The sequence below is a fragment of the Sinohyriopsis cumingii genome, chromosome 6, assembly GCF_028554795.1.
Source record: "Sinohyriopsis cumingii isolate HCF-2022 chromosome 6, ASM2855479v2, whole genome shotgun sequence".
In the NCBI taxonomy this organism is placed as follows: Eukaryota; Metazoa; Mollusca; class Bivalvia; order Unionida; family Unionidae; genus Sinohyriopsis; species Sinohyriopsis cumingii.
The window spans coordinates 139,507,919-139,524,117 of NC_142966.1; the positions used below are offsets into that span (position 1 = coordinate 139,507,919).

The 16,199-nt window shown below is 34.8% G+C and overlaps 1 protein-coding gene across 2 annotated transcripts; it reads left to right on the forward strand.

Moving 5' to 3' along the window:
- Positions 1 to 15,836, forward strand: LOC149798111 (uncharacterized). Of its 2 annotated transcripts, none has more exons than XM_089963199.1 (2): positions 1 to 153; positions 13,644 to 15,836. In XM_089963199.1, exons 1-2 carry the CDS (start codon positions 142 to 144, stop codon positions 14,709 to 14,711), a joined length of 1,080 nt encoding a protein of 359 aa, XP_089819325.1. In that variant the 5' UTR covers positions 1 to 141; the 3' UTR covers positions 14,712 to 15,836. The 2 variants fall into 2 exon arrangements, with proteins under 2 accessions (XP_089819325.1, XP_089819326.1); XM_089963200.1 differs by lacking the exon at positions 1 to 153 and adding an exon at positions 3,333 to 3,620.
- The last annotated feature ends 363 nt before the right edge of the window (positions 15,837 to 16,199 follow it).

The following is a 16,199-nucleotide window of genomic DNA, read 5'->3' on the forward strand; positions in this document are numbered from 1 at the left end:
AGAAGCAAGAACACGTATCAAATCAGCATATGCGTTAGATGGTTACAAAATGTATCTTCTGTTAAAAACTGTAATGTCCTTTCGTCTGCGCTGCTAGTTTTTGAGGACATTGAAGACGTGAAATAAGTGACAATTTCGAAGATGTGGAATCAGGTAAAAATTAACTTTGTTATGGAACAGCCGCCTATTTAAGAACTAAATAAACTGTTAATTTCGCACTGTTTCATTATATCAAGTGTACTTATGTTGCAGTTGATATATATATATATATATATATATATATATATATATATATATATATATATATATATATATATATATATATATATAGGATATGGCATAAACATAACACAATATTCTGACAAACATTTTACTTTACACTAATGTGGGGGCCAAAATCAGTCTTTTGCAAGACCAAATAGACTGAAGTGTGGAGGTCATCTGGTGGTCGTACTTAATGGAATCAACGGTATGGAAAGGGGATTATGGAGCGTTTCTTTGAAAAGGCAAGGGGGCATGTAGCAGGATTGGATTGGGTGTCGACTCGGACATATCCATTGATAAAGTGTCCGCTTAGACATAGGTTTAGGAATCCGCTCTGGACATGAAAATTTTCCACAGAGACATTTGGTGGGAGCGAAGGGATCATGTATACAAAGGCCTAATGTACTCGTTATCAGTGTGACTCTCAGCCTCAGCGCGTAGTGTGCGTGGTATAGATAGTGGAGAGAAGAGGATGTGACGTTGACAAAACGTGGGACGGGTTATGTACATTATATTGTACCAAGCAAATGACAATATTGTCACACGGATCATTTTATAAACTTTGCACTACTAAAAATGTACGCAACATACCGGTTTATTGTATCATTAAACTGAATTCGCACAACAGGAGAATATCAGATGCTTGCGCGCTTTTAAATCTGAACTCCATGATTTCATTGTTACAAATTTTCATTCCTCAGCTAAAGAATAAACCGTAACAAACTTACTCTCTAGTGTTTTGTACCTTTATTTATATTTCTCTTGAAAGTTTTACAGTATTATTCCTTAATAGAGAGAACCGAAGTGGCTAAGTGGTTATCGGAACAGTCTTGCGAGAGAGAGAGAGAGAGAGAGAGAGAGAGATTCGAATCCAAACACTGGATCACCCTGGGTCAGCTACCGTGGTGTGTCCTTAGCGAAACCCTTTACTCAGAGTACCTTGGGGAAAAAATGACACGAGAATGACCTACCGTGTCTTAAAAACAAAACTAAACCAAATCTCCCAAGCTTCTTTATTTCTGTCTGGGAGCACCAAACAAGATCAAACCTCTTTATCTTCTATATATATCTGTATTGCATATTTTCAGTCTTGTAAGTCTCGATTTCCTTTTCTATGTTCTGTGTTGCATATGTTCATTCTTGTAAAACTCGATTTCCTTTTCTATGTTCTGTGTTGCATATGTTCATTCTTATGTCTCGATTTCCTTTTCTATGTTCTGTGTTGCATATGTTCATTCTTATTCGTCAAAATTTCCTTTTCTATGTTCTGTGTTGCATATGTTCATTCTTATTCGTCTTGATTTCCTTTTCTATGTTCTGTGTTGCATATGTTCATTCTTATTCGTCTTGATTTCCTTTTCTATGTTCTGTGTTGCATATGTTCATTCTTATTCGTCTCGATTTCCTTTTCTATGTTCTGTGTTGCATATGTTCATTCTTATTCGTCTCGATTTCCTTTTCTATGTTCTGTGTTGATATGTTCATTCTTATTCGTCTCGATTTCCTTTTCTATGTTCTATGTTGCATATTTTCATTCTTATTCGTCTCGATTTCCTTTTCTGTGTTCTATGTTGCATATGTTCATTTTTGTAAGTCTCGATTTCCTTTTCTATATTCTGTGTTGCATATTGTCAGTCTTGTAAGTCTCGATTTCCTTTTCTATGTTCTGTGTTGCATATGTTCATTCTTGTAAGTCTCGATTTCCTTTTCTATGTTCTGTGTTGCAGATGTTCATTCTTGTAAGTCTCGATTTCCATTTCTATGTTCTGTGCTGCATATGTTCATTCTTATATGTCTCGATTTCCTTTTCTATGTTCTGTGTTGCATATGTTTTATCTTGTAAAATTCAATTTCCTTTTCTATGTTCTGTGTTGCATATGTTCATTCTTGTAAGTCTCGATTTCCTTTTCCATGCTCTGTGTTGCATATGTTCATTCTTATATGTCTCGATTTCCTTTTCTATGTTCTGTGTTGCATATGTTTTATCTTGTAAAATTCGATTTCCTTTTCTATGTTCTGTGTTGCATATGTTCATTCTTGTAAGTCTCGATTTCCTTTTCTATGTTCTGTGTTGCATATGTTCATTCTTGGAAGTCTCTATTTCTTTTGCTATGTTCTGTGTTACATATGTTCATTTTTGTAAGACTAAATTTCCTTTTCTATGTTCTGTATTGCATGTGTTCATTCTTGTAAGTCTCGATTTCCTTTTCTATGTCGTCATCATATTTATGTTGGACTTTTCTATGTTCTCTGAGTTTTCATTTCTGTATTTATACTGGACTTTTCTATGCTGATTGAGTTGTATTTTTCATATTTTATGAGGGACTTATCTGAGTTCTCTGGGTTGTCTTTTTCACATTTATGATGGACTTTTCTGAGTTCTCTGGGTTGTCTTATTCATAGTTATAATAAACGTTTGTTTCCAAATGTGATTAAAAATTGTAAATATCAATGTCTGCATTTCATTAAACGGTTGCATTATTATCAATGATTTGTGATTGTGTGTCATAGTGAATCATGTCTTAGTTTGTATGCGGAAACGTTTCAGCTTTTTTGTATATTTTGTCAATTGTTTTGTTCTTTTGTTATATTTAATAAAAAAAATGCTCCGTCTCTGTGTTGTAACCATCAAATATATCATTTATTTGAAGGTTAAATCTGAAATATTTTACAAATTAAGCTGATATATTTTTGTTTCAACCAGTTATCTTTATCTGTTACTTCCTTATTTCAAGCGCAGATTTTTCCAGTAATCTTCAAACCTGGTTTGGAATCAGCAGTCATCACACTATTCTCATATATTTTTTCTTCTTACTTTTTTGCTAGACTTTCTAGACACGCGCGCATAGCTAGAGTCTCTCTCTCTCACGGTGTCATGTTATTATTTCCTATATTTTGCATGTACATAATTGCATGGCGAAAAGTTTCCATTTACTAGGCTTATAACAAATTCTCAAGACATCACGGTTTAAATCGGAGAAGACTGCGAAGTATTTGCATACCATAATCCCACACAAGGCAGCTAGATAAAAGTGGCCTCTGATACACTCACATGACAGCAAGACAGCATATATCGATCGGGCAGCCATGCGTTGTTAAACACGCTCTGTCGGTTTTAATCCGGATATGATATCAAACTTGGCCTTTCTTGTTCAGATTGGAATGTGACGTGATGTTAAGATGTAGGGACCTAACTGAATGATACACTGCTGATTCCTGCCACTTTTTGGCATTAAGAGAGCAGAATACATTTAAATGGACACTGAAGGATGAGTTTGCAGTCCTATTTGCCTTACCAAGAGGTTGTCTGTATTATAGATTCAACTTCGTACGTGATGCTGTGACTTGGTAACCAGGTAAGACCTATTTACTAACTTAAGAAGGTTCTAGCTGTTGTCAAACACTGATACAGAGCAGCTTGTAAAATACTCTTTGCTCAACGTAAGTAACCTAAACGCATTTGCTATGTCCTAATAGCACTGACAGTTCTAAACTTCAGGACACGGATGGTTAATGCAGTTAACGTTGTCCCTACCCCCACCCCGCCATTTTGAAAGTGATTTGATTGTGGTTAAATGCTAGTGAGAGCTAATGTTTTTCCCAGAAAGATACCAGGGTAGCCGATCCTGGCTGGACTGGGCGGGTTTTTAAGCCACAAACCTTGGATTACGAGTCAGATGCACAACCAAATTATGTACCTCATTTTCCGATTTTCACAATTAAAATAAAAAAGAAAGATGGAACTTATTTAACATCGGCACATAGTAATAATCGGTATTTCTTGTTAGTACATTACGATAACAGTTACAACATAGCAATAGTCTGCATTTCTTGTTAGTACATTACGATAACAGCTAAAACATAGCAATAATCGGTATTTCATGTTAGTACATTACGATAACAGTTACAACATAGCAATAGTCGGCATTTCTTGTTAGTACATTACGATAACAGTTAAAACAAAAACTCTTAAACAGTTTTTTCTTACTGTCTACAATAAAAAATACAAAAAAACAGGTGAAAACATTAGGTACATAGGCTATATATATATATATATATATATATATATATATATATATATATATATATATATATATACAAACAGGTACACTATAAATATTATTTAGAACTGTTACATGTGTGCATGCATGTGTATGCGGGGGTTTCATGGCACGTCTGTATAATGCTGTTACATTGTGTCCATTAAAAGTTAAGTTCTGTCAAATGTTAACATAAAGAATTTCAAAACAACCGAAGATTAAAAGAATAAATCTTTCAAAAATAAACGTAAAACGTGAATTTCTTGATCACGGCAGTCTAGTGCACATTAAGGGTAACGGGGTTCATTGCAAGCCGGACGGGTTACATCTGCATGTCTGACAGGGCACATCTGCGTGTCTGTTTATTACAAAGGATATCACTGGTACATAAGTACAAAGTACATCAAAACTATATACAAGATATATCGACCGATTGATAATAAAATGGTTGACTGGGTCATTAGGAATCTACATTTGGTAAAATAAAATAAAATATTCTTGGAGGATTTAAAATTGAACTTTGAAACTAAAGATAAGAAGTTTAATTTTTGGCAACTGACATAACAAAGCATGAAACATAGGTATCTTCCCTTCTAAGGTCATATGTTTGCCGATTTCTTATACAGCATGTATTTGTCAGGAGGATTTCTTACAGAACAAGGAAATGTGTATATGAAAAGCGTAACTGCAATCAGTTTCAACTCCTAAACTGGTCAAGTGTGATTTCAAGTGGTACACGTAGAAACTATTTTTGCGGAAATGAAAATAATTCGCTCTGTCCAATGTTTTGCTCCCAGTCAACAGCGCTAGAACTTAATAGGACTGGCTTCATTCGATTGGCTGCAAACTACAAGAAAAGTGACTACTTCATTATCCAAGACTGACTGCAACATTAAAATCAAACTGGTTATTTAACATGGCCAGGATTCCATCAACATAACTTAAGCCAAGACTTGAACTTCTATGTAGAATCCAGGAACCTGATTGGCTGAAATTTTGGTTGGACTTAAATTTGACCAATCAAATGTCTTAAGAATAGACTTAACTAATGATATGTGTAAATGAAATTTATATATGATGTTTTTATCAGCATGATTTTAACTGTTTCTTTGATAGAATTATCCTCAAAATTGCAGATAACTGTTCGAAGTTTATCTTCTAAAAAGTTAATACAGTTATAAATTATCTCTCAGTGGAATTATATATTTCAGTTAGATCAACATTATTTTGTTAGTGGAGCAGACGATGCATGCCTGAACAAATCGGAAACTTGTGTTTCCACCGTATTGCCCCATTGGCTCGGTGGTTAAAGCTTTTGACTCTTGACCTGAAAGGTGCGAGTGTGATTCTCATCACCGTATCATCTACTCGCCTCATCACAATATGACTTACTTTAAAAGTACTCCTGTGCCGTAAAACACACACACACACACACACACACACACACACACACACTCTGTATCCAATTCTTCGGATATTTCAACATTCGATTCGTATTGCTTACCGAGAAAAAACTATATCTGATCTCTTGGTAATTATAATGTCAATACTTAATTGACTGTCCGTACTATTCAACAACTGTCATGATAATTATAATGTCAATAATTAATTAAATATCCATCCTGTTCAACAGCTGTCATTGTAATTATAATGTCAATAATTAATTAAAAATATACATACTGTTCAACAGCTGTCGTGGTAATTATAAGTCAATAATTAAATAAAAATATCCGTAATGTTCAACAGCTGTCATGGTAATTATATCGTTAGTCATTAATTAAAATATCCATTCTGTTCAACAGCTGTCATGGTAATTATAATGTTAGTATTATTTTTTAAATATCCGTACTATTAAACAGATGTCATGGTAATTATAATGTCAATAATTAAATATCCGTATTATTCAACAGCTGTCATGGTAATTATAATGTCAATAATTAATTAAATGTCCATATTGTTCATCAGCTGTCATTGTAATTATAATGTCATTAATTAGAAATCCATACTGTTCAAAAGCTAAGTTTTACAGACCTTTCAAAACTGTAAGTTTTTCTATATGACAGATTTTTGATCTGATGAAGACATGCAATGACCAGATGAAGGAATAGAACATGAAAACTCTCTTTAACTTTTAACATCGTTTTCGTACGATACCAACAAGAGACGAGATATAATTTCATTGTTATGCTAACATTCACTTATAACAGAAAAAATATATATAATTATGTGCATTGTGTTTTTGGTACTAGTGACTATCTGCGACTGCTTGGTACATTTTTGTTTTACTTCACTCGTCCTATTCTCCCCTTCTATATTCCACCCTGGCCATTGCGTCACCATTTTGTACTTGTTAGGTAGTCTATCCTATTTTGAATATTACCATTTTGTACTTTACATCTGTTGTGTAGTCTATTCTGTAAGGATTATTGCCAATGTGTACTATAAATCTGTTGTGTAGTCTATTCTGTATGGTGTATTGCCAGTGTGTACTATACCTCTTTTGGGTAGTCTATTCTGTATGGATTATTGTCAGTGTGTACTATACATCTGTTGTATAGTCTATTCTGTATGGATTATTGTCAATGTGTACTATACATCTGTTGTGTAGTCTATTCCGTATGGAGTATTGCCAATGTGTACTATACATCTTTTGGGTAGTCTATACTATATGGAGTATTGCCATTTTGTACTATGCATATGCTGGGTAGTACATATTTATTATATGGGTTATTGTCATTTTGTACTATGCATATGCTGGGTAGTACATATTTATTATATGGGTTATTGTCATTTTGTACTATGTATATGCTGGGTAGTACATATTTATTATATGGGTTATTGTCATTGCGATTTAAGAACATTTTATTGATTTGGTTGTTATTGTTAGAAGCGACGAAACAACTCAAAGAAATTATTTGTGTTTCCTGTGATGATCTGAAGATTATGTTAAACGGCGAATATGATACTTACAGCATACTGTGTATTCCTCCTGCTTTGATACTTACAGCATACTGTGTATTCCTCCTGTTTTAATACTTCAGCATAATGTGTATTCCTCCTGTTTTGATACTTACAGCATACTGTGAATATACTCCTGTTTTGATACTTACAGCATACTGTGTATTCCTCCTGCTTTGATATTTACAGCATACTGTGCATGTACTCCTGTTTTGATACTTACATCATACTGTGCATGTAGTCCTGTTTTGATACTTACAGCACACTGTGTATTCCACCTGCTTTGATACTTACAGCATACTGTGCATGTACTCCTGTTTTAATACTTACAGCATACTGTGTATTCCTCTTGTTTTGATACTTGTAGCATACTGTATATTCCTCCTGTTTTAAAACTTAAGCATACCGTGTATTCCTCCTGTTTTGATACTTGCAGCATACTGTATATTCCTTCTGTTTTAAAACTTAAGCATACTGTGTATTCCTCCTGTTTCGATACTTACATCATACTGTATATTCCTCCTGTTTTAATACTTAAGCATGCCGTGTATTCCTCCTGTTTTGATACTTATATCATACTGTACATTTACTCCTGTTTTGATACTTACAACATAATGTATAATCCTCATGTTTTGATACTTACATCGTACCGTGTATTCCACCTTTTTGATACTTACATCATACTGTGCATTTACTATTGTTTCGATACTAACAGAAACTATGCATTCTAACGATTATGATACTTACAGCATACTCTTCACTGTTCCGGTTATTTTAGTGCAAATTACTATATTTGGGGCATGAAAATCTCATACATATATTTGGAGGCTATATCGTACACCTGGAATGTAAATTTATTCTGAGACAAGTAGTCGGTTGAAATAAGTATAAGTTTAATTTATATAATACAAAGGTAATGTGACCGAGATTCATTTACGTTATATCCAAAACTTCTAAAAACGGAAATTAGTTATTAATATTACTTATTTTAAAAAGTTTATTTAGAAATGCAAGCTTTTGAGGGATTGCCTGTATAAATTTGTACAAATCGAACAAAACTATTCAGATGTATGGAGAATAATGTAACAAACAAGTTCGTCGCAGTATGGTGTTGACTTGTCCAACCACGTAAAAACTGAAATACAAATTCATTGATCGTGCTGTTTAAAAGTGAGTACATGCATAATAACTACATTCAGATAGGAGTTTCCTGTGTAAATAAAATTTGGCCTACGATCGATATGTTCCTCCAGGCGATGAAGTGGCTTTTGATATCTCCTTTCCCATTAAGCGTCTTTTTATTCCTGTCCATGCTCGTAACTCAACAATGATGTGTCACGATTTGAATGATACCCCATACAGCGCTAGGAGTTTATTGGACTAACACATATAAGCCCTCGACATTTTCTTTTATTTTCTGTTTTATTTTTGTTTTGTGTTTTTGTTTTAGAAACATTCACATTTCTTTGGTTTGGCGGACTTGATTCTTACTCTAATAATCTTTATATTATATATATATATATATATATATATATATATATATATATATATATATATATATATATATATATATATATATATATATATATATATATAAAGTTTAATGGACAAATTCTTACCCCAAAAATTAGACGTGGCCCTATCCCCCCCCCCCCACAGGGAAGCCACAGTAACTCAGTCCTTTGAGCATTAGAAACTCGTAATTCAAGAGGCGAGTGTTCGATACCCACCCTGACCAGCCTAAACCGGCCGCCTCAGTGTATTCTTGGAAAAAGCACTTAACTATTTCCTCGGCATGATGTAACAAATAATGTTAAAAGTTCCGTTAAAATCAGCTACATCTCTTACACACACAGTCACATATAGCGATCGGTGATTGGCTGCGAACACGCAATATGACCCAATTGTAGGTCTGGTCTTGTGGCGGTTTAACGCCATTTTTCCAGCACATGTTATGTTTATACTTGGTGGCCAGTATGTATTTGGTTGAGAAAGACCCCGGGAAAAACCACTTACTCACAGGAAGCTACTGGCAATCTTTCTAACATATCCACGATGGGCGATCCGAGACTCAAACTCATGTGGACATAGCTGAGATGTTAAGGTGTCTGTAAAGGTAACTGCCTTAAACCAACCAGCCACCTGGACCCCTACCCAATAATAATATCACGACACTAGTAGGTGACTGACAGTCCTTCATACGGCTTTCAGACGCCTTTGGCTATTGGGAAATGTACACGTGACTGATTACGTATACGAAGAAACACTATTTTAACTTGCACTTGTGGAATTTAGAAGAATGGAAATGGTTTTATTACCTCCTTCTCTCATCACCCTCCACCCAAACAAAAAACTATATTACATTATTTATTGGCAGTCAATCGATGTTCACTATACACAAATTGTCGTCATAAACAAGCTCTCGCTTTGAAATATCTCATAGAATTTTATAGCAGTTGACACTTGGAAAAGGCTACGATAATTATTAGATTTGTTAGATTAAAATGAGTCATATTATGGAAAATTAAACTGGCCTTTGAAATAGTTTGTCTTGGAAAAGACGCCTGGAAAAAAATAAAGAAACCAGAAGTAATTCTTTTACATATCGTGTTATAATTCATTAATAGTGAATTTTACATATTGTATTATAATTCATTAATAGTGAATTTTACATATCGTGTTATAATTCATTAATAGTGAATTTTACATATCGTGTTATAATTCATTAATAGTGAATTTTACATATCGTATAATAATTGATAAATAGTGAATTTTGCATATCGTGTTATAATTCATTAATAGTGAATTTTACATATCGTGTTATAATTCATTAATAGTGAATTTTACAAATCGTATAATAATTGATAAATAGTGAATTTTATATATATCGTGTTATAATTCATTAATAGTGAATTTTACACATCATATTATAATTTATTAATAGTGAATTTTACAGATCGTGTTATAATTCTTTAATGGTAAATTTTACATATTGTGTTATAATTCTTTAATGGTAAATTGTATATATCTTGTTATAATTCTTTAATAGTAAATTTTACATATCGTGTTATAGTGGATGTCTACGTTAGTTCTAACGCTTACATTTTTTTGAAGCCATCTTTCTAGGTGCTTATTTCAACCATCATGGCCGGAAAACGATATTCCTAATTTTTAATATTATGAATTCGCTTAAAAAATAATACATGCATTAGAGTTTAATCCAAACAAGTTCATTTATAGAAATTTGCAAAATTGTCATTTATAACGGGCTTTGAAGTTTAAAGCGAGACCTCTCATATGGCCAAGTCCGTCACATTCGCTTCATCCTCCACTCTCATCCCACCCCTAAGTTTAAAACCCCTCTTCATGTATGTCTTTCTTTGCTCTTTTCTCCTCCCCAAAACAAGATAATAAAGAAAGAAACACAGAGAACTGGATTTGATTCATTTAGTATTTTCATTGTCAAACCAAAAACCCATTCATTTTTTTTCCCAACACGTCGCCAACATAAAACGCAAAGAATGTAATCTGATTGGCAACTGTAGCGTCGGTTTCCATTAATTAATTATTTTCTTTATACTCTTGTACAGAGAATCTAGTTTTCATTCCGGTATATTTACATTGTACAGCGGCTTTTCAATACTATTTGATGAATGCAGTTGTCAAAAGATGATCAGGTTGTATTTCAATGAACACCAACCTAATTAATCTTGTGGCCAAGTGACCCAGACAAAGACCTATGGATATAACCTTAACACTCATGACTTTTCGTTCCCGTGATAGCTGAGCTTGTGTTCGAATATACACTCCTACAGTTTTCCAGTGTAGCTAATTATTAGCTGTTACTTTCTGCTGTATGTAACTTAATACTTACCCTCTCTACACACAACCTCTCTCTACACACAACACCTCTCTACACACAAGATTGCCAAAACAATATGTCATTGACGTGGCGCATTACTCCCCTCCCCACCTCTAACATCCCCAACACAATATGTCATAGATGTGGCGTATTACTCCCCTCCTCACCTCTAACATCCTCAGCACAATATGTCATAGATGTAGCCCAATACTACATTCCCCACCGGTAACATCCCCGACACAATATGTCATAGATGTAGCTTAATACTCTCTTCCCTACCCCTAGCATCCCCGACACACTATGTCATAGATGATAAATGGTCATTGACTTGTTTAATTTTTCGTAACAGAAAATCAATGCAAGAATTAATGAAAAACACGGTATACAATTTTGTTTTGACGAACAGAGCAGCAAGTGACCAAACATTCAGGCTAGAATCTAACGACGGCTAATAGTTTACGTTTTGATTGGAATTTCTGAAAGGTGTGTGTGTGTGTGTGTGTGTGTTTTGCAGAAAAAAATCTTAGATGCCTGAGTTTCCAAGTTGGTAGTCTAACAATACAAAATTAATAGCTAACTTGGTAGCTAGCTTACTAACATCTCCCAATATTTTATCCAGAAGAAAGAATATATTTACCTGATTATATCTGAGATATGCATGGCTTTCAGAAGTACTAATAATAGATGATAGATTACCCACACTTCCCTCGCGAAGACATATACATAGTCACATGACCACTCCACAGTGTAAGTTATCAATTATCTGTATTTCGATATTAAATGTGGAGAGGGTGTCAAATTGCAGTCGGTAGTGAAAACAACTTGGACAGCTGAAGTGTAGCTAAGCTTTCAGTAGGAGCGAATAGTTTAAAATAATTATTTATATAAATCAGAACTCAAGCCACGGAATTAACACCACCCCACCCCACCCCACCCCACACTTTTCACATTATTTCATAAGATATTAGAAAGTCAAAATTTACATTAACCTTTCATACAAAACTATATTGGTAGCTTTGTTGCACTTACTTATCTCCAATTGATTGTGACTTCTTGTGAAGAATTTTACTTGGAATCTATATTTGCCAAAATTGTTTTGCGCGCGCGTGTGTGTGTGATTTGGATTTTTTACATAGCTTTAAAAATTTCAGTCATATCGCTACGATGTCTGCATTGTGGCAGTTTATAGTGATGTCTAGCACTAGGACATCATGCCGCAGACATGTGACATGATGTCCCACCCAGTCACATTATCCTGGCACCAGGCCAACCAGTCATAACACTAACCTCTTAATGATGAGCGCCAAACGAGGCAGATGTTAGTACCATTTCTTTTATAAGTCTTTTATGACTCGGCCGGGGATCGAATCCACGACCTCCCGCATCCGAGGCGGACTTTCTAACCACTAGGCCACCGGAGCGGTAAAAATATTGCTGTGATAAATTAAGAACATGTTCTGGGAGAATATTTTTGACACTAACGTGCTGAGTTCACTGCATTCGCATAATTTCATTTACTCCAAAATATTATGCTTTACAATAACATTGTCTAACAACAGTCTTTCCCTCCTCGCGGAATCGGGGATATGGAATAGACAAACCCCCTTAGTTTCTTAAAGTAGTTGATGGAGGTAACTCTTTTGACTGGGATGGTGATCACATTAAACTTATGTTGGATATTTTAAAAATATTACTTTATATGTAAGGTGTTTAAACCTTTTTGCATTTTTCTTTGTTTTAAATTCCTTTTTCTGTTACTTAGAAATACATGATAGTACGTACCCATGGCTGAGCTGGTGTACGACATACATACATACATACATACATACTTTTTAGTCCCTATTGGGTCAGGCGCTAATTCGACATTGACGTAACGAGGCGTTGATTCCATTCTCAGGACGTCAATAAATCGTGTGGAACAAGGTTATGTAAATATACCCGGCACTTTTCTTATTCATAAAAAATATTTGATTTCCCTCTCCATGTTTAATATTTCCACACAAAAGACTTTTTAAAAATAGGAAATACTGTTAATTCATGACCAGTATGTTGATTCCAATACAAAACGCAGTTGGATATTTTTATTTTTGTACCTGACGCTCTGATCTTCTGTTTAAGTATAGTGCAATTGCGTAATACCATTATACTCAGCTAATAAAGAAACAAAACAACCCCAACCCCCTTGCGATAAAATAGAAGAACCCCCCCCCCCCCCAAATGCACTGTTTACAACAGTCCCTTGTGAGATTATTATTTAGTGTCTTTTCTGGATCCATCTTTAGACTTATTAAACTTTTTCGTTTTGTATTCTAGTTTCCGCCTATTTCACACATGGCGCCTGTATCAGTCAATTTTAATAACAACTCTCTCTCTCTCTCTCTCTCTCTCTCTCTCTCTCTCTCTATATATATATATATATATATGTGTGTGTGTGTGTGTGTGTGTGTGTGTGTGTGTGTGTGTGTACAACCTTCTTTAGTTTGTAAGGGTATGAAATTTGAATTTTCTCTCTCTTTCAGAATGCTAACATGGTTGAAATACAACGCTGGCGATGCCTAGCCGTCCAGGTTCGATGGAAGTTTCTAACCTTGATAGGTGCGATTCTGTTATCTACAGCCCTTGTCATTGGTCTCACCATTTTACGAGATTATGAAATAGAAATTCCAAGATTTGATAAACTTGAAGTGGATGATTTTCCTCCTTTAGGCATCGAGGCTGAAGAGGAATATCCATCTGAGGCAAGTCCCTTACGAATACCTCCGATCATTCATCAAACCTGGAGAGATCGAAACATTCCAAGCAGTGTTGCTGACTGGATGAAAAGCTGGATTATACACCATTCAAAATGGAGGTACATTTATTGGACAGACGACACAGCACTTGATCTCATCTTGAACAACCACGCGCATTTACTTCCGATATATTATGGATATCCGGAAAGCATTCGGCGTGCTGACGCAATGAGATACATCATACTGTATGAATATGGCGGTGTGTATGCCGACATGGATATGGAGAGTTTACGCTCCTTAGAGCCCATTGTAAGAAAATATTCGTGTATTCTAGCTCAGGAACCTTATGAACATCCCATTATGGATGGAAATTTCGAACATTTAGTAATAAATGCATTTATGGCATGTGCGAAAAAGCATCCATTTATGAAGCTTGTAGTGGACAGACTTAAGGACTTCAGTCATTTTTGGAATGTCCTGGATAGTACTGGACCCCATTTTTTGACGTTTATTTACAAATCGTACCAATCAGAGCGAAACATTAAAAGTACTGATGATAACGGAGTTTATCTCGCGCCGGCTGAATATTTTTTCCCAACACTCGATCCAGTAAAATTTCCCTACATGAGACGAATTTGTGAGAATTTTCATACCTTCTATAAATTAAAACAACGGGCATGTGTCTCGTTGAAAGTGTTTGGCCTGCAAAGGAGGCCATTTTCATTTTCCTTCACCCAACATCACTGGATTCACACATATCTTGGAGATGGGTTGACGATTCGCAAGACATATGATCTCTTGGACTTAGTCCCACATGCTGAAATGTACGATTTTCGGAAGGGACTTCAGACTTAGTCCCACATGCTGAAATGTACGATTTTCGGAAGGAACTTCATACTTAGTTTCTCGCTCAGCTGGTCATAGACCAGAAGAACTTAAGCAATGATATTTTGTATGTCGTCTGTCCGTCATCCGTCCGCCAGCCCGTCCGTCCGTCATCCGTCCGCCAGCCCGTCCGTCCGTTAAATAAATTTGTTATCGCAACTCGTTTTAAAAATTACTTCTTTGGTAATTGCCAGAAATGTTACACATTCATCTTGAGGTCTGGGTGATCCTAAAAGAAGATGGTTCCGCTCAGACATCCAATATGGCATCGTCATCGTTTATTTTAGTACCTATTAGAAAAGCAGCCTTCGTGAAAACGTTATTGTTGCTACTCATCATAAGCAAATAGTCATATGAATGTGTTTATTTTCTTTGTTTTGGGGTGGTTGGTTGAAAATACTTATGTTCGTCTCAGTTTTAAAAAGGCGCCAATGTACATTATTTATGGCCGCCACGGCATACGTCTTGACACCTGTGTCGTCGCTGTTCCTCTTAAACATATGGTGATGTGAATGTGGGTTTTTTTTGTTGTTTTTCTCGTTGGTTTCTGAAAACTTTCTTACGTTCTCGTTAATGAAGTTGACGCCTATCTTGCAATCCAGTATGTCCGTCACGGCCTCCGTCATGAAACTCTTGTTATCGCTACTACTCGTAATACAAATTCATATCCACATAGTTTTCTTCAGAAAATATTGTAGGGAGTTTAATTGTCCTGAATTAGGATGTTGCCGATCTGACCTTCAGTATGGCCAGCATGACAGCTAGCTTGAAATTTTTTATCTGGTCTTTTTGAATTGATGTTCAGATAAACATTAGGTTTTCCTACGGTGTCTAGTTGTTCATGAATGAAGCTATATCTAAAATGGATGATCATTATCGACACGGACTTTGCACCAAAAAACCTTATTGTCCAGTAAAGTTAATCCTGAATGAAAATGGTGCCGATATTGTAGTAAATATGGCCCACCATTGTGGTCATCTTGAAAATCATGTTGTCACTCAAGAATATCAAAAACGAGTTTAACACTTGGCAGATAAAAAAAATATCTTGGATTCCTGGAACTTTGTTTTGAATAATAAAATGTCAATCCCTTAGAGGGTCTCTTGTTTAATTGTATCGTTTTTTTAATCCATTTATTTATTTATTTATTTATTTGCACTTTCTGTTCGCTTATTTATACCGAACTTTGAAGACTCGAATCAATTCTTATCTTTAACAGTTCTATATCACACAGTTATAATATTTCATAGTAATTAAACAGATTAAGACACCAGATCGTAACATTATATATCTAATTCAGTTTATATATATATATATATATATATATATATATATATATATATATATATATATATATATATATATATATATATATATATATATATATATATATATATATGCATGCATGCTGATTTCAACCTTATTTGGAGCCTTTGGTGGTCGAGTGGTCTAAGGCG